This window comes from Rattus norvegicus, chromosome 19 (assembly GCF_036323735.1).
Source record: "Rattus norvegicus strain BN/NHsdMcwi chromosome 19, GRCr8, whole genome shotgun sequence".
Taxonomy (NCBI): Eukaryota; Metazoa; Chordata; class Mammalia; order Rodentia; family Muridae; genus Rattus; species Rattus norvegicus.
This window is the reverse complement of record NC_086037.1, coordinates 2,277,634-2,297,554: the sequence shown is the minus strand read 5'-3', so window position 1 is coordinate 2,297,554 and position 19,921 is coordinate 2,277,634. Positions and strand designations below refer to the sequence as shown.

The following is a 19,921-nucleotide window of genomic DNA, read 5'->3' as shown; positions in this document are numbered from 1 at the left end:
CTCTTTCTCTCTTTCTCTGTCTCTCTGTCTGTCTCTGTCTGTCTCTGTCTCTGTGTCTCTGACACTCTATCTCTATCTCTCTGTCTGTCTCTGTCTCTCTGTCTGTCTCTATCTGTCTCTGTGTCTCTGTCTGTCTCTATCTGTCTCTGTCTCTCTGTCTGTCTCTGTCTGTCTCTGTCTGTCTCTGTCTCTCTGTCTGTCTCTGTCTGTCTCTGTCTGTCTCTGTCTCTGTGTCTCTGACTCTCTATCTCTATCTCTCTGTCTGTCTCTGTCTGTCTCTGTCTGTCTCTGTCTCTGTCTCTGTGTCTCTGACTCCCTATCTCTATCTCTCTGTCTGTCTCTGTCTCTCTGTCTGTCTCTATCTGTCTCTGTGTCTCTGTCTCTGTCTCTCTCTCCCTCCCTCCCTCCCCCCACCTCATCCTTTCTTCCCTCCCTCCCTTCCTTGTTCCCATCTTCTATACTGTGAATTAAACCTTTGAACTTAGGGCTCTTGCACACCATGGAAACACTCTAAAAGGCAGGTTCATATCAAGGCCCTTTTATTTAATTTTATTTTTGAGACAGGTTCTTACTAAGTTGTGTAAGCTTTCCTTGAATCCATTGTTTAGTTCAACAAATCTTCAAATTTGCAGTCTTCCTGCCTGGACCTTCAGAGTGGGTTTGGGAGGGTAGGAGGTTGATTATATGCCTGTATCTCAGTTCGCAGGCCAATTATTTCTTAAAAGAACTTACTCCTGCACATAAAGCCAAGAGTGTGAAAAAAAATCTAGGTTAAGGACAAAAACGAAGAATGCAAAGTAATGATGCTATTTTGAAATTATAAGAGTCACTTTTAAATAGAACCCTGGGTTTCCTGTAAGGAACCTTGAAACCACAATTCTACAGATGATATGCCTTGCTTTGTCTGAGAAAACAATGTACTGAGAGAGAAAAACCCCTTGGGTATTTCCCCTAAGTGACCCAAATTGATATATCTTTAATTTATGAGACAGATAATTAAAGGTTCTAGTCACTTCCAAAATATTAAAATATGTCATACCACTTTGCCTCTAGACCCAAGTAACATAAACAATATTTCTCCATTACAATATCAGCACAGGAAGAAGTTAAACCAGGAACATCAAACTTGACTCGTTAGCTTAAAGCTTAGCTCTACATTCTGTTTTAATGGTTGACTTTAGGCCAATCGTTTTAAAGGTTTGTATTCATTTTTCTTATCTGTGAAGTTGGAATGACCTTCCTGTTGTGTGTTAAAAACTGAGTGAACAGACTACAGGAGGAATCTCTACACAGTGCTTGGATCATGGCGACTGGCATTATGGTACTGAATGCAGTATAACAGTGATGGGTAGTGACTGTGGTCATTATGTTAGTTTGTGGTCTCTGCTCTAAGTCTGCTCTCAGTCGTGATGAAAGCAACAGCCCTACATTAATTACATGGAAAACATGCAGCTACTCAAACACCCATATCAAGAAGGCCTCTCTTTGTTTCCCACCCTGGATGATGGCATTGGTTATGTCAATTTCATAGGCTGACATTATCATAGGTTTACATACACGATTTTCTCTGAGAAGAAATGCTCAGAGCATGACAGATTGGTCTGCAAGTCAACACATTTATTCTTTGTTCCTGGTCTCTGCTACTAATTCTGTCCCAGGAGTGTGCCACTCTAGGTCTATACAATCAAACTATCTCCTTCACCTTCTAAAAATCTACAAGTCTGTAACCTCCTTGACTGACAGGATGAGATCAAGAACTGCATTGAATATGGTCCTTTTGTTATTGCTGCTGCTGCTGCTGCTGCTGTTGTTGTTGTTGTTGTTGTTGTTGTTGTTGTTGTTATTGTTTGCAATCGACAAACACTTAACCCCTTCTAGCAATACCAATGTCAGCACTTTTTGATATGGAGTTCTGCTCCCAGCCACAATGCATTGCAACTATGTTTTGAGGGGAAGGCCTGTGTGTGAAAGATTATGCTGCCTTACAAAGTTGAACTAATCTCTTTTAATGCTGTACTTGATATCAATATTCATAAAGCCATGCTTCCCCTGAAGGGTTTATCAATCTTTTTTAAAAATTAGATAAATGGAGTTGTTTGCATATTGACCCTGTAAGCTTCCCCACTTGGTTTTCCTGCTGCTTCATGAATATCAAAGCTAATGTGAAAAAAAAAGAGGAAAATAAAATTAGATTCACTTATTCATAAGTATCAAATGAGTCCGTGTGTCAAAAGGGAAGTGGCATTATTATTCCTTACTTATTCTTCAACAGGAAGGAATTATTAGATTAGTGAAAATATTTGTGCTGTGGAATATAAAAGGCATTTGTTTTCCATTTCTATGTCTATGAATTCAAAGGAGCTATGGTACAAACCTCTGTTGTCTCTTACTGTGAAATTTGGGTTGTGAATGATTTCAGGGGGTAGACTGAAGATAAATCTTGGTCCATTGGCTGTGTCATCCAGGTCATCTGCACTAACTGTAACTATTGGCTGAAAGAGAAAGGTAGCTCATAAATAAATGATGATATTAGAATAATATCAGAATTCCTTAGCAGACTGATTTTTAACATCTCATAAAATCAGGACTAACACACGAAATTTCATGGACAGAAGGAAGTACCTCGACTTGAATACTAAAATAAGCAAGCTCTATTTTAAAATCATTGCTTTTATGGCCACGATAGGAGAAGCCAGCCTTACCTGGTTGGAGAGTGGTTTGGGGTGATCACTCTCACAGATAAAGCCTTCATAAGGGGCAGCAAACTTAGGAGCATTGTCATTGACATCCAGGACCCTGATGGCCACTGGGACTTTGGCTTCCTGATGTCTGTTGTCTGGGAAAAGTAAATTTGAACAGTAAACAAATACCAAGTAAGAATATTTAATAGTCCACGCTGATTCCCAGAGTGAACAAGCTTCAACCACATATATGCGCACTTCTGAGAAAGGCATCACGATTGTTTATTAGAAAATGTCCAGACACACTTGAATCTTTAGGGGTTGATTTCTAGACCATGGGCTTTGGAAAGTGATTAGATCCAGGGGTCTCTAGTGTAATTAAGTACCTATTGAAAGCTTCATAATATTGTGGTAGTATTGGAAAAATAATAACAAGTAGGAAGTAGGGCCAAGTCAGGAAGGAAGTCACTTGGCTCCCTGTCTTCCAGGACATGCTTCCTGTCTTCCAGGATGTGAGCAACTTTGCTTTGTAGCATGCTGCCTACCAAGATGCTTTGCCTTATTGCAGGCCCACAAGGATAGAGCAAGTTTCACCATGGGTTGAATCAACTAAATTCCTGCTTTTCTTAAGTTATTCTACTGGGTACTTCTTACAGCTCTGAGTGAAGGAAAAACAAAAACAAATACAAAATGACAACAACAAAACCAAAATAAACATGCAAAACAAACAAAACAAAACAAACAAAACCTTAACACATATTCATGGGCTGAAAGCTATCTCAGATCAGAAGGGTGTGAAATTGGGTGGAAGGAGTTCTGGAATAAATGTTACTCAGAAATTAGAAAATGTTAAACCTTTTTTCTATTTTTGGCTGAGAATAATTCCAAAGGTTGCTAATGGAACCTGGTTGTAAGAGTCAGTAATTTATTATCATGATTCTCGAAGTGTACTCCTGGGAACAGCATTAAATCCACCTGGTCATTTACAGTCCATCTAAATTATTAAACTCCAATATAGATCTATTGAATTAGAAGCTCTCATGATGGGTCTGAACCTTTGTTAAAATAGGACAGCCAGGAGATGGGTTCAGGGAGCTTGGCATGTGATTGGATTCAAGAGTTTCCAGTTAATCACTATGCAAAATGGCACAAGTCTTGATTACGAGGCTGTTGTTTGAGGTTTAACATGATGACTATATGTTGTAAACTGCTGGAGGCTATAGGCCATCTCGGATAGCTATCCTTGGCTTTTAAGTTGACAACATATAAAATTAACTAAAACTCAAATAACTAGGCACAGCTGTGAGAGATTTTTTTTTCTTAATTAAATCATCTGAAATGATAAAAACACACTTTTCTGGATCTTTAAAATGGGAAGATAAACCTTTCATCCAGATCTTTTAGAGGTGAGATCTACCTTTAATCTGGAGTACACCTTCTGCTGGTGACCTAAATAAAGAATATAGAAGATAGAAGCAAATCTCTTTCTCTTTGCCTACTTGCTGTTGCTCTCACTTCATTCCTTCACTGTCATGAGAACCTACTTCTTCATGATTTTAATGTATAATGGAGAACAGTTGAGATATGCAGCCTCATGGGCCGTATGACTTCAATTGACAGGCAGTCATTGTTGATTAGCTGGACCACAGTCTCTAAGTCATTCTATAAATTCCATTTCTATATAAATACATACATAGAAAGATTAAGTCTCTATGTACTGATACTCTAGAGAATCCTAATGCACCATCCTTCTGAGTATCTATGTAAACAAAATAAAATGAAAACATTTCTTCTTGACTACTTATCTTTGTAGATACACAAGTAAAATTAAAATTTAAAGGACAAAATAAATATATAATATGTGACAACAAAATTACTCCTAATGTCATTCTGCTGTACTCATAGGTCAGAGTCTGGCTCAACCATCATCAAAGCCAGTCCCACTGATAGCAGTTGTGAACAGACACAGAGATCCACAGCCAGGGATTGTACATGGATTGAGAAACCCTGAAACACTCATCCCTGAAAGGTATATAGGGTATCTGCATTAAATCTATCTATTCAGGGTTTAGGGAACCCTGGAAAAGAAGAAGCAGGAGAAGGTTAAGAGCTAGAGGGGTTGGAAAACACACACACACACACACACACATACACATACACACACACACACACACACACACACACACACACACACCCCAAACAAACAAACACAAAACCACCGAGGCCCTCTAAATCAACATGATCAAAATTCATAGGAGTTTGCAAAGACTGAGGCAACCTGCACAATGCCGGCATGGGTATGTACCAGATACTCTGCATATATATATCATGGCTTTAAGAGTAGTGTTTTGGGGATTCCTGATTATGTGTTGTTGTGTTGTGCTTTGTCATTGCCTCTATTTCTGTTGGTTTATTGTGTTAGTTTTGTTTTATCTTACTATATTGTTTTATTTTATAATTATCTCTTAGAAGCCTATTCATTTTCTAATGACTGACAAAAAGAGAGTGATTCCCAAAGGAATTGTAAGGAGTAGATTGGGGAGTGGGGGAGATGAAACCAGAATATATTATTTAAGAAAAAAATCTATTTTCAATAAAAGGAGGAAAAATTCTAACCCATAACAATTGCAATTCTCGGCAATTTCATTTTATAGACAAGAGATAGAAGAATTAATATTTAGTAAAGTTGACTCAAAGCCCTTAGGAGAATACTTACGGATTTCTGCTGCAAAGACAGAGATGTTGAGCCAGGCAGTTTCTTCCCTATCTAGAGGTTTCGTAGTTTTAATAAAACCGTCTTCTGGATTAATCGTGAAAAACCTGTCGAGGTCAGTATGACGATCAATTGAATACCTAAGCAGAATGCAAATAAGGCAATTAAACCAAAACATTCAGAGCAGCTTAATATTTGAATATTTTCTCTATGTTATATTTAAAGCAACTTCTTTTTCAACTGATCTCATAAGTCTTCTTTTTAATCAAATTTACTTTTCAAACTTTATGTGTGAATCTTTTATACAAATCATCCCGGTACGTTGGACTTCTTTATGCGACACAATGAATGAAAACACTGCTTTGCATATTTGATTGAGAAGTGTAATAATGCGTTGCATATTTCTCCATATTTACTATAATCACCCACCATCTGAATATTTATGAAATTGCACTTGGGAAGTGAGTTTGTCTCATTCCCAAGCTACTCAGAAAGTCACAAATGTATCAGACCTTTGCCAAGTTTTAGATATGAAATATTAAATAGTTTCAAGTTTATCTAAATTCATCATTAGAGACCATTTAGAGCTCTAAACATCATGATTCTCCACATTTAAAGAAAAGTGTTAGTTATATTTTGCATAGTTTTTGCTTGGGTTTGACCTGCTTTGGTTTATTTAGCTATAGATAATTTTATAGCTAATTTCATTCTGAATTCCAAGGTGCAAATGTAAACAAGGTTCAGCCAGTTACTTATATGTTATCCTTTCCATGCCTTACGGACTGTGTTGTGCTTCACAGTGAAGTACAACAGTTCGATCACGTCCTACTTGCTTGGAAGTTTGTCTTTTTCGAAGACAGTAGGGCTTTTGGAATATTATGGAGGTATATATGAGGTCAGGTGGAAGGTAGGGAAAGAGACCTTGAGGTAAAGTCTAACAGCATAGCCAGACTTGGTACATTCTAGCACCTCCATTTTAATGGGTCTGCTAAGCTTGAAAGGTTCCACCAATTTATTTCACGCCAACCCCAAAGGGAAAAACAAAGATAAACCACGCTTATACACATAGCAACTGGACTTCAAAAAAAGAGAGTTTCCTGATGTTAGATGCTTTGGCTATGTTTTTCCAAAATGTATAGAATATGTCTATTTTAAGGCACTAGTGGTGGTTAAATTACAAGAAAGCAGAGGAAGCAAAGATTCTGAATATCAAAGACCTTACTCTTTCCTAAATGTATGCAGGAGGAGATTTACAAGTGGTCTATGTCTGGTTTCTGAGGAACCAATGTTCCTCTTATCTTAGATCAGTCACATCCTTTCCAGAAAAGACAGTCACTCATCTGGTAGCATTTTAAGTATTCAAACATGAGGTCATTTGTGATGTACTTTGAATACACAGCTCCTTAAGAGAAATAAAGTTCCTTTTCTCCCCCGGGAATGAACTTCAACTTTGTCTTTCATTTTGCCAAAGCCGGTAGAGGCTCTGTAGCTGAGTCTGCAGCAGCTAACTCTGTGCAACAGTTGATTTGGTTCTGACCACAAGGCAGCTTTCAATTTAAGTACCATGGGGACACTTGTGCAATGAGGAAGATGCTGAGGTGAGATATTACTCTACAGATACAATAGTGATGCATGGATTTGGATTTTGGATTAGATTTTGTACTGCACATAATCAGAATTATATAATTTGGAGAAAGTTACTTTAAAATGCTGAACTTCAGCATATTTGTGTTTAAACTGGAACAGCAATTGTACCTAACTTTACACCGTATGCAGGAATAAAGCGAGACATCTTCATGCCTCACCGACATTAAGTAATGCAACCCAAAGGAGCAGTTGCTTTAGTTGTTGTTGCTCCTGTGGCTGTTGTTTTGGGGAGACGGAAAGCTCTCGGATGTCAGAGGTAACCTCCACCGCGTAGCTAATGAAAAGCCATGGAAGACCTTCAAGCAAAGAAGCAAATGAGTGAAATCAGAAGAACTGAACAACTACTCAGGTAACATAGAAAAGACGATCTGAGAAAAAGAGAATAGAGGAAATTTAAGAATTAGATGATTACTTGAAATAAAGGAAATATCAACTGAACTGCCAGAGGAATTGAAAACTATGTGTTAAATAGAGCAACAGTAGGAGTCGGTCAAGATTTACAGATCTGGATGGCTAACAGAGTTTTGGGAACATTCTTGCCTGAATGTGTGATAGGGAGCTATGATGAAACACAAAATTAAGTTAATTCAGAAAAAAATAGAGGTTAAAGTTCAACTAAGAATATGCTGCAATGTTAAGAGAGCAAAGACTCAACTCTATGATGGGCAGAAATAGAGGGATTTGAGTTGGATGGAGCTGGTGTTGGTTAATATAGTGATGTTGATGATGGCTATACATTTGTGCATAACAAATAAATGTGTGTAAATGTGTATACTTGTATATACATGTTTATTAGAGGCTAAAAGAAAACCTTGGCTTTTGAAATTCGTGAATTGTACAACATTGTTTTGGGGAACAGTGTCTGTCACTACCCTGGAGTGCTCTCCAAGTAAGCAAGCCCCATGGACAGATAACCCAGAAGATAAGAACTATAAGCTTGATCCACAACACCCAGAATTTTTTAATGGGTTCTTGGTGCTATGGAGAATTGATGCCCCAGAGAAGGGGTATGCTAAAGGAGTAAGGTGAGAGTGGATGTGTGGATGAGGAAGGGGAGGTGGTGGGGTGAGGGCTTGTGGAGGGGAGACTGGGAAGGGAACAACATTTAAAATGTGAATATATAAGATAATTGAAAGAAAGAAAAAAAGAAAGGAAGAAAGGTAGGAAGGTAGGAAGGTAGGAAGGAAGGAAGGAAGAAAGAAAGCCAGTTGAGCCAAAGACCTATAATGGAAACAAATATACCTGCCAAGTTAATTAATTAATTAATTAATTAATCCTTAATAATATTTTACTATACTCATATATCAGTGCCTAGCTCTAGCTCGATCTTTATTATCCCTCAGGCAGCTGATGGGTAGAGACGCATAGACCTACAGCCAAACATCAGACAGACTCCTAAAAGTGGTCATGGGTAGTTTGTGTGTCCCTGATTATTTTGCTTATTCTTAGGACATGTTTCCGGCTACTAGATTGCCTCATCCATCCTTGATTTGAATGTTTGTGCTTAGTTATGGCATCTTGTTATACCATATTTTACTAGGAGACCTGTTTTGTTGTTGTTGTTTTGTTTTGTTTTGTTTTGTTTTTCTGTAGAGAAGTGGAAGAGTATTGGATCTGGGAGAAAGGGTAGGTATGGGCAAGGATGCAGGGAGAAGTAGGCAGAGAGGAGGCATTGTGTAAGAGGAATAAACAAAAGACATATAAGACACAGTAAATATGGGCTCACAGGTAACCTCTCCTGTTTGTCTACAGTACTGAAACCTGAACTCACAGAATTGGTGATGCTCAACTGCCAAGCTCTCTATCTCAGAATGTTATGCCTATTCCAACTATCATTACAAAGAATAACTGAGTGTGTGAAGAAAGAAACAATGAAGGATAAAAGCGAACAGCCCATACTACTATCAATTCAAAACTAGAATCAAGAGAAAAATCAACCCAGAAGCAGAGAGTAGGATGTAACAACTAGTAGACACAGACAGAATTTGAAGTCAAAACATTGAGCCTTAGAGAAACCCCTAGTGCTGAAAAAGTGATCAAGGACTAAACAAGGCACCAGATAGGAGGCAGGAACAAGTGAATGTTCAAGGAAACCAAGGACAGAGACTGTTTGAGTAAGAGAATAAAATGCTAACCAATAATGTGCTGTAAAATCTTGTAAAAGACATCTGATAACCTGCTCAGAGTTTTGGTGAAGTACTGAGAGTGGCTGAGTCGTTAAAGTGCCTGTTTCATACACAACAGGACCTGAACTTAGATCCTCATCACCACATAAAGGCCCATCATGGAGACACCTTTCTATAACACCAGCACTGGGGTTACAGTCGTTGCTATCCAAACACTCTAACCAATTGGTGAGCTGTAGATTCAGTCTAAAATTCTGACTCACAAAGAAAGTAAGGTGGAGAACATTTGAAGAGGACACCCAGTATTTACCTCTGACCTGTGGATGTACATGTGAAGACATGTACATGCACCATTATGAACAAACACATACACATATACCCCACACATTCAGTTACACATACCATACATGTGTACACACATACACACACACACACACACACACACACACACACACACATTGCACATGAACACACACACAATCTTAAGTGTTTACATTGTAGACTAAAGTCCCAAAACAGGGGAGAGTAACCATAATCTTAAATGGTTAAGAAGTTGATCTAATGTAAACTTGTGTGTCTACCCGTAATTTGTCTGATAGCTCTAAGAACAGGAACCCAAGTGGTTAGGACAGGGACTTGGCTCTATTTGGTTATTGAGAATCTGTGGATAATTATAGACTTGGAAATTGCCTGCAAGCCCAGAACAGCTAGCACTGAAAAATGACCCGAATAAATGGATTGCAGATGTGCATCCATGGAGACAATAAAGTACAGGGGAAATAAGGAGTTGCTCCAGGGGCCTTTATGTTGATGTTCTTCTTCAAAATCAGTAACACATCTCGATATTCTAGGTCAAACATAAATTATATTAACTCATAACTATGAACATATCGAAGTAGTTCAAAGGCATAGTGAGGCTCTCTTTGTCATTATGTAAAGAGTTTGTTTTACTAAAAAACAAATGTTCTAGGGCAATAGTTTTTTGTTGTTGTTGTTGTTGTTGTTGTTGTTATTAACAATGACCTATAGCTAAGAGAGCTGACTGAAGCTAAAATCAATCTGGATTAAAATCTAGTCTCCAACACTGGTCAACTGAGTTTAAACTTAAGCAAGACATATTTTCCCTCTAGTATCCCCATCAGCTGCTTCTGATACACCCACAGCCTCAGAGTGATCTATAAGGATTCAGAAATACTGCCTTGAATGTATTGTTTTGATTCAAACAACAATTCAAAAATGGTATCACTAATCAATAAGAATGATATTCTAAAATGCAGTTCATACATCTATCCAGCCATTTAAAAACTAATTGGAATGTCAAGTAACCCAGAATTGGCTCAAATTTAATGACTAGCCAAAGGGTGACCTTGAACATCTGATCCTTCAGCTGCCACCTGTAAAGTGCTGAGATTATAACACCTTCCTATTTCATAAATGCTCTGATGGTGATCAAGCCCAGGGCCTTAGGTAGGCTAGGTATAAATTCTACCAACTGAGCTACACCTTGCATCCCCATTTATTTCATGAAGTGTATATATTCCAGGGTCCATCATAAATTTCTTTATAGTCACTCCTCTTGTTTTTAGTTTTCTTTTTTTTTCTGTTGTTACAGCATGGGAGATAAGTAATTGTTTTTATTCTTATGCAAGAATTATAGATATGTATGATTCTGATAGTGCTTCAGCAAATGTTTACATTGTGCTAATTTCAAATAAAAGACATTAACATTTCATCATCTTTAGCTTTTCATTTCTTCCATGGGGAACATTCAAACCATTTCCAAGATATGTGGCAAAGTATTCAGATTATTAATGTTTGCCATGGTCACCAATACACTAGAGTTTACTCTAACTGCAATGTCAAGTCTATTGAGCCAACTCTTCTCATGTCCCCAGCTATACTGCTCTCTCCAGTGTCTCTAATCACTGCTCAACACTACTCAATTTAGCTGAGAGTTTTACACTCTACATATGCATGAGATCATGCACTATTTGTTTTCTTATGCATTGTTTGGATGTTTGGGGTTTTGCCCTGGCTTGCTTCACTGAAGGAAATGTCCCCCTGGTTCGTGTTTATCCCTGAGACTGAAAATGATAGAATTCCATGATTTTCTTTATTGCTGAACAGTTCTGGGATGTGAGGATTCATTACATTTTCTTATCCACTAACTGGATGAGCATTTAGGTTGTGTCTATATCTTTGCTACTGCAAACGGTCCTGCAATAAGCATGGAGGTACAGATGTCCCTTCAACTTACACGTTTTTTTCTTTTAGATGGATACACACTCGTAATAGTGCTAGACCATATGGTAGCGCTCTGTGGATTCTTTAGTCTCCAGTTCTATTTCATGTAATCTACATTCTTATGCAAATAAGAATGCAAATCTACATTCTTATCAGTGAGTATTTGTCTTTCTTCCTTTCCTGGCTTCCATTTTTCTCTTTGCCTTTTGTTTTCTGGTTCAGACTGGTCATTTTAGCTGTGGCAAGGGGAAATTTAAATTGCAGTGTTCATTTAAGTTTGCTTGGTTTTTTTCAATATGAACTGCCTTAAGAATGCATATTCGTGCGTGTGTGTGTGTGTGTGTGTGTGTGTGTGTGTGTGTGTGTGTGTGTGGGTTCATGGCTGTGCATGTCAACATGTGTGCACCTGCAGATGGAGGCCAGAGGACAACTTTGGGTACCATTTGTTAACGGCTGCCAATCTTGTTTTTGAAGACAGAATTCTCCCTTTCTTGAAGTTCATCAAGTAGGGTAGGCTGGCTTGGGATTGAGTTTTAGGAATTCCCTCCCCCTACTTTTGGTTCCCTAATACCGAAGTTAGAAGCATACTCTGTCACATTCAAGTGTGTGTGTGTGTGTGTGTGTGTGTGCACATATACATGTATATTTATATGCAAATATGTTTTGTTTTGCTTGTTTTTTCTTCTTAGTGCATTTCTATGTGTTTTTAAGTGTGTGTACTATATATGTCTGTGTGGCATAGGTGTGGAGTGTAGAAGCCAGAGGAGGAAGTTAAATGTCCTACTTTATTTCTTTCCACCTTATTCCTTTGAGGCAGCATTTCTCACTGAACCTGGAGTTAGGCTGGAAGCCAGCAAGCACCAGGGGTCTACAAGTTTTTATTCTACCCCCTGCTGGGTTTGCAAGCCATAGTTGACATTTTGTGTAGACTCTGGAGGTTTGAATATTGGTCTTTGTGTTGGCACAAGAATTACTCTTATTCACTCAACTATCTACATAGCAAATGTATGGCTTTACAACAAAAGTGGGTTCTTGGGATCAAACCTAGGTCCTTATGCTACTAAGACTAGGACTGACTAAGCTATTTTCACCAGCAGAGATTACATAGTTTTTGGCTTTGGCTGTTTGAATAGTTTTATTGTAGAAATTTCTCATTGGACTTTTTTTTTTTTTTTTGGAGTTATTCAGTTATATCGGGATTTTCTGGTATATGCTCAATACAGATTTGTTGAATAAGTCCCAGAAGAAAATGTCATCACTTCCAGACCTAAGAGTCTGACTTACTAATGCAAATCAGAGTCATTAAATTATTCATTCAGAAATATTCACCACAGTCAGTAGAAGAATTCAGTGATTACTTAGAACACAAGGGAGCAAACATCCAATGTCAAGAGATAACTAACCAACATTCTAGACTGTACAAGATATAAGGACCCTGTCAAAAGCAACAAACTCTGCTTTTTGTAGCATGGAAGGATCATAGATAACTCAAAGTAATGTTACTATTACTTTCTTATAAAACATAATTTAAAACATAGCAAAGGAATCACAGTTTTTTACATCAAAACTTCTTTTAATATTATAATAATCAAACTTGTGTGACACTGGCATGTGGATAGGCACACATTTAAAGGGACTCCCATTGAGAGCCCAGAATATAGACATCCACCTGAAAGGAAATGTGATGAGCTTCTCTCATGCATCAGACACAGATACCAATTTGAAATAAATAAAAAATCTAAATAAAAATTTAAAACTAAATTTTTTTCAAAGAAAATAGAGAAGTATTTTTGAGTTTATCTAGAATAATTTGGAAATCTGACAAACCACCAAGGAAGAAAAGAGTGAACTTAATCATAATCAAAAGAAACATTTTTTGCCTCTAAAGAAATAGGAAAATTTAGAGGCAGCTCACAGAATAAGAGAAAATATTTGTAAATCAAACAAGTTTCTATGGCAGCCAGAATACATAATGAACTGTTATAATTCAATGATAAAATGATAGTTAATACAATTGCATAATGGAAAGGGGATTTAAACAGCCATTTATTCTCTAGAGAGACATAGACTGCTACTACATGGATATCTGTATGGGTGCTTCACTATATGTCAGTGAAACAAACATGGCATGTATTTCAGAATTTATTAAGGTTCCTAGAATAAAAAAGATATAAGCCACATAGCTGACACTATTGGAAAATAGCACAGCCAGTGTGGAAAGAACTGGCAGCTGCTCAGAAGTTTAAACACAGGGTTGCTACATGATTAAGCGATTTTAATTCTAATTACATAGCCAAGAGAAAGACAATATGTGTATGCAAAGATTTGTGGAATGGTGTGAACAGAAGCTGTATCTGTAAAATCCAACAGTTAAAATGACATGAATATCCATGTAAATGACACATAGATTAAAAAACCATACTGGGTATTCATACCATTGAATATAATTTGGCAATCAAAATGAATTTCAGATGTAATCTGCAATGTTATTGACTCTCCAAAAGATTCTAATTAGAAGCACCCAGTACTCTAAGATCACATGTGGCATTAGCTTACTTGAGTGAAACTAAATACTTATATGCTTTGAAAGGATGTATACAATACTTTATAACGTGGAGAATTTCAGAATGAAACAAGCAATGAAGGAAAGGTGATAAGGTTGGATAAAGAGAAGGAAAGAGAAATGGAAGGATAAGAGAATCATTTGTCTAGATTTGGCTTGAAGGTTGAGTCTTAGATGAGACAGGCACAACCCTATTTGAGATTAACATAATAAGTGCTACACCACCAGTTGGGAGGCAGAGATCTCAGTCTGAAGACAGAGCATGTTAAGGGTAAGAATTATGAGTTAATACATCTGCCTTGGAGAATGGTTTACATGGATTGGGGATCTTTAAATACAATTTATAGATTACACAATAATAGATTGTCATATTATACAATAATACAATAAATAGATTATATTGGAAGGTGAATTAATGAGAGATAATTCATTCCTGAGCAATGCTGCTTTTCAATCATGTGGTATTTGGATGTACATTTTTTAGCAGTAATTTTGGCTAAAAGGTTGCTGTCAGGATGAGTCTGGATGCAGAGAGATCCTGAAGATACAGATGGAAAAAGGAAAGTACCTAAGTGAGCATAGAGAGGACAAAAGATAACCTAGTCTATGAAACTGGACTTCACACTACTTTCATATTTGTACCCTATAAATGTCTTTGTGTCTGTGAGTCAAATCCCTTCTCTGCCCCATTCTCATTACTCTGCCCTTTTGATCTCCAGCCTCATTGCTCAGTAATTCTGGTTAACAGTGGGAAGGTGAAGCAGAATTCTGCTTCTGAATTGCAGAAATAAAGTCATGTGTTGGGAACTCTGTTATCTTTGCAAAGTGCTCAGCAAGGGTTAGACAGAGCTTCCCTATGACTTGTAGCAGATCACAAATTAGGCCTTTCTGTTCATTTCACCTTACTGCATCCCAGTTTTTTCTTTTTTATCAATTTAAGAGACTATAGTCGATGTAGGAACAAAGTGAAGAAGATACATTGGGTCATATGTCTAATGCACTATAAAGTCACAGATGTGTAAGGAGATATTAAATACATAATAATTGCTACCATTATTCCATAATAACTATTTATGCTGCATCTCAGTTCCATAAAACAGGTTAACCTGGCTAACAAATATACCAACCAATATACATCAAGAATCTGTTTTGTAGAGAACTGAGGTAGCTAGAAATGAAGTGGAATCGTTTCATATAAATCTGATGAACCTGTACATATTTTAAAATGAAACGCTATGGTTCCTGCAAGACTCATCCTAAACTTTTCTGTTTCTAAGGTTTTCCATGCATGTGTACCTTATTGGGCTGTTGGCAGCATCCGGGTCTTTGGCATGTACTCTCCCAACCACAGTGCCAGCAGCTGCATTTTCTTGAACTTCATGGATATAACTTGGGGCCAAGAACATGGGAGGCTCGTCGGCATCTTCTACTGCAATCTTGACAGTCACTGTGTCCTTGAAAGGTCCATTGCTGATGAACTTCGGATCAATGTGTACATTGGCCGCCTCTACCTTCAAGCTATATGCTCTTTTGGTTTCAAAATCTACAGGCTGATAAGAATGAAAAGAAGATTGGAAACTAGTTCCTTGAAGAATGGTGGAAGATAAAAACTTGGTTGTATACAGAATGAAGCAAACTGTTTCTCAAAGAGAGAAAAATGTATGCCGATCCAATATTCAATAATTGTAAGCCATGTGGTCAGATAATCAGAACAAAAAGTTGTTGAAACATAAGGTTTATATGATGCAAGGAACATGGCAAACACAGAAGTACCACTCCCTATACAGCCAACCACATTTGCCATAGCCACCGAAATGGACTTAGCATCCATGTGGTGCCTACTGTGTGAAGTGCTACAAATCTAGTAATAATTTAATAACTGCTCCACACTGCCTACTACTTAAACACACAACGTCCCAGCTTCATCGTACTGATGGCTTCATTTCTTTTGTTTAGTTTTGACTAGATTTTGTTTCCCAAAGACAACAACCTCATCAGCATATTCATAGGATTATTTATCCTAGTTTACAGACATATTTTGGTAGGTGGAGCTCTTAAATAATGCTATTTTACGTTCTTCCCTTTTCTATTTATATATGTGTGTGCATATCTTTCAGGCTAACATGGAGAGTTTTCCTCAATCTTTCCTCACCTTGTACATGGGCATACACCTAAGACCTCTCAATTGAACTCTTAGATCATGAATACTTTACTACCAGCCAAGATACCCAGGCTGATCCAACGATCCCCTGTCTCTACCTTCATAGAAATAAAATCACAGGTAGACTGATCCACCAACCCATGTGTTTATAGGCTCAGTCATCTGGGAGCCTGCCTTCATGTGAACTGTTTATACATCAAGTGCTATAACCACTGAGAAATCTCTCCAGTCCTACATATTTATTGGCATAACTTTGCCTTTTCTAAATCTTTGAATCCTAGCATTTCAGAATAATTCTAATGTTTTAATGTATTCTTATGCTTCCCAGTCCTCCCTTTAATAGATGTTTATAGCTTTCTAGCTGAAATGGGATGCCATAGCTCTGTATTGAGTGCACTCTTTATGAGATTATCTTTTCTTATGGATAAATAATTGACAGTAGAGGTAAACTTTCCTTTGGTCAAAACACATATATAACAAAATGGTCCATTTATAGAATAACAAGTGTAAGTGGAACATACTCTTATACAAGAAAAACAACTCAGAGCTAGAGTTTGAATAGACACAGTCACAGGGATGTTAATGGAAAGTCCTACTTATTTCTGAATACACAGAGTTAGCAAAGGGTAACAAGCAAAACTGCATTAAGCCCAACACCTAAGACACAACTTCCAAAGCAATATTCCAATGAGGCAGACCTAACAAATATTTGAAATAAGCTTGATCTGTAAAGGCTGGCATCTACTTTTTGTACAGTTGTCATTTACCTAGCAAATACTTAATCTGAATGGATACACAATCACAGGCTTAGAATTGACCTAGTTTTGCAGTGCTCCAGACTCAAGACCGTCATCATTTCGGAAAGCTTGAACATATTCAGCATCCTTGCTTGACTCGGTTACCTCCCATCCTCCTCCTCTTCTCCCTGGAATCAAGGACCACTTCTCTTTTCTACTAATAAACCTGTCCTCTAATTCTCCCTTATTCTATCTTCTTAGGTGGAACCAAAAAGCTCCTAGGTTCTTGGACATATTGCTGAGAAGCAGGAAAAAAGTTATTTATCGATTAGCAATAGCAGGCTCCTGCAATTTCTTAGAAATCTCTGTCATATTGAAACTGAATCACACACTGGAAAGTGATAAGTCTGAAACCAGGTGAATTGTAATTAGAAAATGCTGCTATTACTAAAACAAAACCTTTTGAACTTGAGGATTCCTGAGGACCCAGACGTATCCTACTAGGTATATTTTCTACTAGAAAGCCCTGTTTATTTTTAGTAGCATGGTCATGCTGCAGTCTAACTCATTGGTTTTATCGAGATCTTCCCATACTATGAGCTCCAGGTATCAGCAATGGTTTGTGGAAAATATCTTTTCCCACAATGATGAGGCCGTATTAAGTACCCTGGAAGTTAGCCCAGCTTCATTGTTTTGAGAATTCCTGCTCAATTGCCCCAAACAGCTGTGTGTGGTCTCATAGCTCGCTTTCACTGCTAGTGGTGGAGCATCTCCAAAGGATCTACTGAGCCTTGTTGATCTTTGCCTCCATATAACCAGGAAGGATTCCCTCTGGTAGTAATAGGCATCAATCATTTAACTGAATGAGCAGCAGGGCTAATGCCTCGATAACATTTAAGCATTTACTTACAATAAATTCCCTTCTCCTTCCAAACAGGATTCGAGGTAGTCCCCCATGTGGACATTTATATCCATGTTATGAATAGTTGAAATAAAACTAAATGAGGCGACACACCGCATAAGCCATAAAATCTTAATGCCCACCGCAGCTTACTAATCCTCACCTCTGAAAATTCTCCCGTAGGGTTTCATTCTACAGAAAATGCAAACAAACAGTATTGAAAATGCACAATATTTGTTAGCTATAATAGAAGGTTATATCTAATCTGGGGAAATGTACGCATAGAACAGAAAATCCAACTGTGAGATTTTATTAAGGAAATCGTGGTCCATCAATAGGATTGGTTGCAATGTAGTCATTAAAAATGATTATGTGTGTTATATAACAGCATGTAAAGTGTTTATGTTGTGACATTAAGTTTACAAATCAGATCACCTTATGACTGGAAGCATACAGAATATTATATATCTGCATCTATGTGTACAAATTCACAAAACAAATAAAATAAAATACGATAAAAACATTTGACTAAAACAAGGAATGCTTCATGTGCCTTCCATTGCTGTTCTCACAGTACCTCACAGATTTACTTGGTTTCAAAGGACAGTTAAGAAGCTATGTGGGCATTTGTTTACAGTGGAAGAAATTTCTACCTGGCCAATGATACTATAATGGACAGTTGGTTGGAGTTTTCTTCCTGACAGATGTCTAGCCACCTAGAAGTTAATTTGTTTCTTACATTGTTCTGTATAGAACTGCATAGAGAACAGTTAAATACTCAGGACACAGGTTTTTCTTCTTTGACATGAAACTCTGAACCTGGGTCAGAAGTCAACAAACATTATTTTGATAAGTACTTTTAAAGTATTTTTAAAAAGGTATCTATCAAGTCTGTCAGATACCTAAGAGTGAATTTTCCATGTGGTTTTGTACCTCAGTCCTTTTGATTGTACAGGCAGGAGGGCTGATGGGTAGTCAACATTTAAGATATCACTTAAAATCTATCCCGTTTTTTTCCAAACACAACTCCCCAATTCCTCAAGGTCCCTGGCATCTTTTTCCATACTCTTATGCCTTTTCTCTGATTTCAAAATCTTTTTTTTATTTTTTTACCCCACCCATAGTTTTTCAATAGTCCTACTGTGTGTTTCCACTCTAAGGAGAAAATTCCTTGCAGTCTTTTCATTGTATGCTGTTCTCCCTGAAAGCAGTCTTTCTCAAGCCAGGTTTCGGCCTCCTTTCATCTCTGTCAATCTGGGAAAGTGCTCTTTCTTTGTCAGGATCAGCTCAGGATATATTCCTCTCAGAAGCCCTGCCCTGCCCACACGGATGCTCTCACACACTTTGACATCGGTGAATTTTCAACCGGGGGCTAAATTTGCTCCCAGTCACTCCAGAGGTATTTGGTAAAAATTAAAACAATATTTTTTAGCCATTATCATAACAGAGAGGGGTGAAGAGAATTATATGACCAAGGTTCAGGTACTATAAAATGTTTTATATTGTTTGGAATATTCCTCTATAACCAAGATTTTTCAAGCCTGAAGTATCAATAACGTCAAGGCTGAAGAAATTCTTCCCCTGATAACTGATGTTTTACTAAACTCTCCTGTTAATTTGTGATTCCCTGTGACTAGCTCTTCATCTCTTACCTTTTAGACACCCTGCTTTTACCAAAGCTGCCTGACAGTTATAACTGATTAACTCAGAAGAAAATAAACACCTAAATTACGAAGTAAATTAAAATGTTGTATTAAAGAAAATCTTTGAAATACAAAACTATTTCTATGGGATCTTTCAATATGCCTTTATATTACTAAATTGTATGTAATGTCTTCCAAAAGACATTTCAAAATTTTTAGCCTACTAATTTCATTTTGAGTTCATTTTCCTGTTGGGCATTTGGAACTTTGTGGTACAAAGTTAAGACAAATCTTCTCTTCCAAATTAAATAAGGGCCTACATTGTTTTAAATTTAAATGTCATTGCTTTGTAAAAGCTTATCCTGCTGCCTGTAATAAACAGTGAATCGGGGGAAAGTGCACAAATTAATCATATGCAGAGAGCTCATTTGCCATGTATGAGTTTCATGGGTGTGATTTAAATGTTTCAGGATTTAAGAACGGTACGTGTTTATGCCTTGAACAC

At 37.4% G+C, this 19,921-nt stretch overlaps 1 protein-coding gene across 3 annotated transcripts in view; it reads right to left on the bottom strand.

Annotated features, from left to right (window-relative positions):
- Cdh11 (cadherin 11) overlaps nt 1–19,921 on the bottom strand; it is a 159,180-nt gene that overhangs the window by 14,586 nt on the left and 124,673 nt on the right. For all 3 annotated transcript variants that reach the window (XM_063278319.1, NM_053392.1, XM_006255059.5), the window contains 4 exons: nt 15,271–15,524; nt 5,398–5,534; nt 2,703–2,836; nt 2,375–2,492 (listed from right to left, as the gene is read on the bottom strand). In XM_063278319.1, coding sequence (XP_063134389.1) covers nt 2,375–2,492; nt 2,703–2,836; nt 5,398–5,534; nt 15,271–15,524 — 643 coding nt within the window. The remainder of the gene's footprint in view (nt 1–2,374; nt 2,493–2,702; nt 2,837–5,397; nt 5,535–15,270; nt 15,525–19,921) is intronic.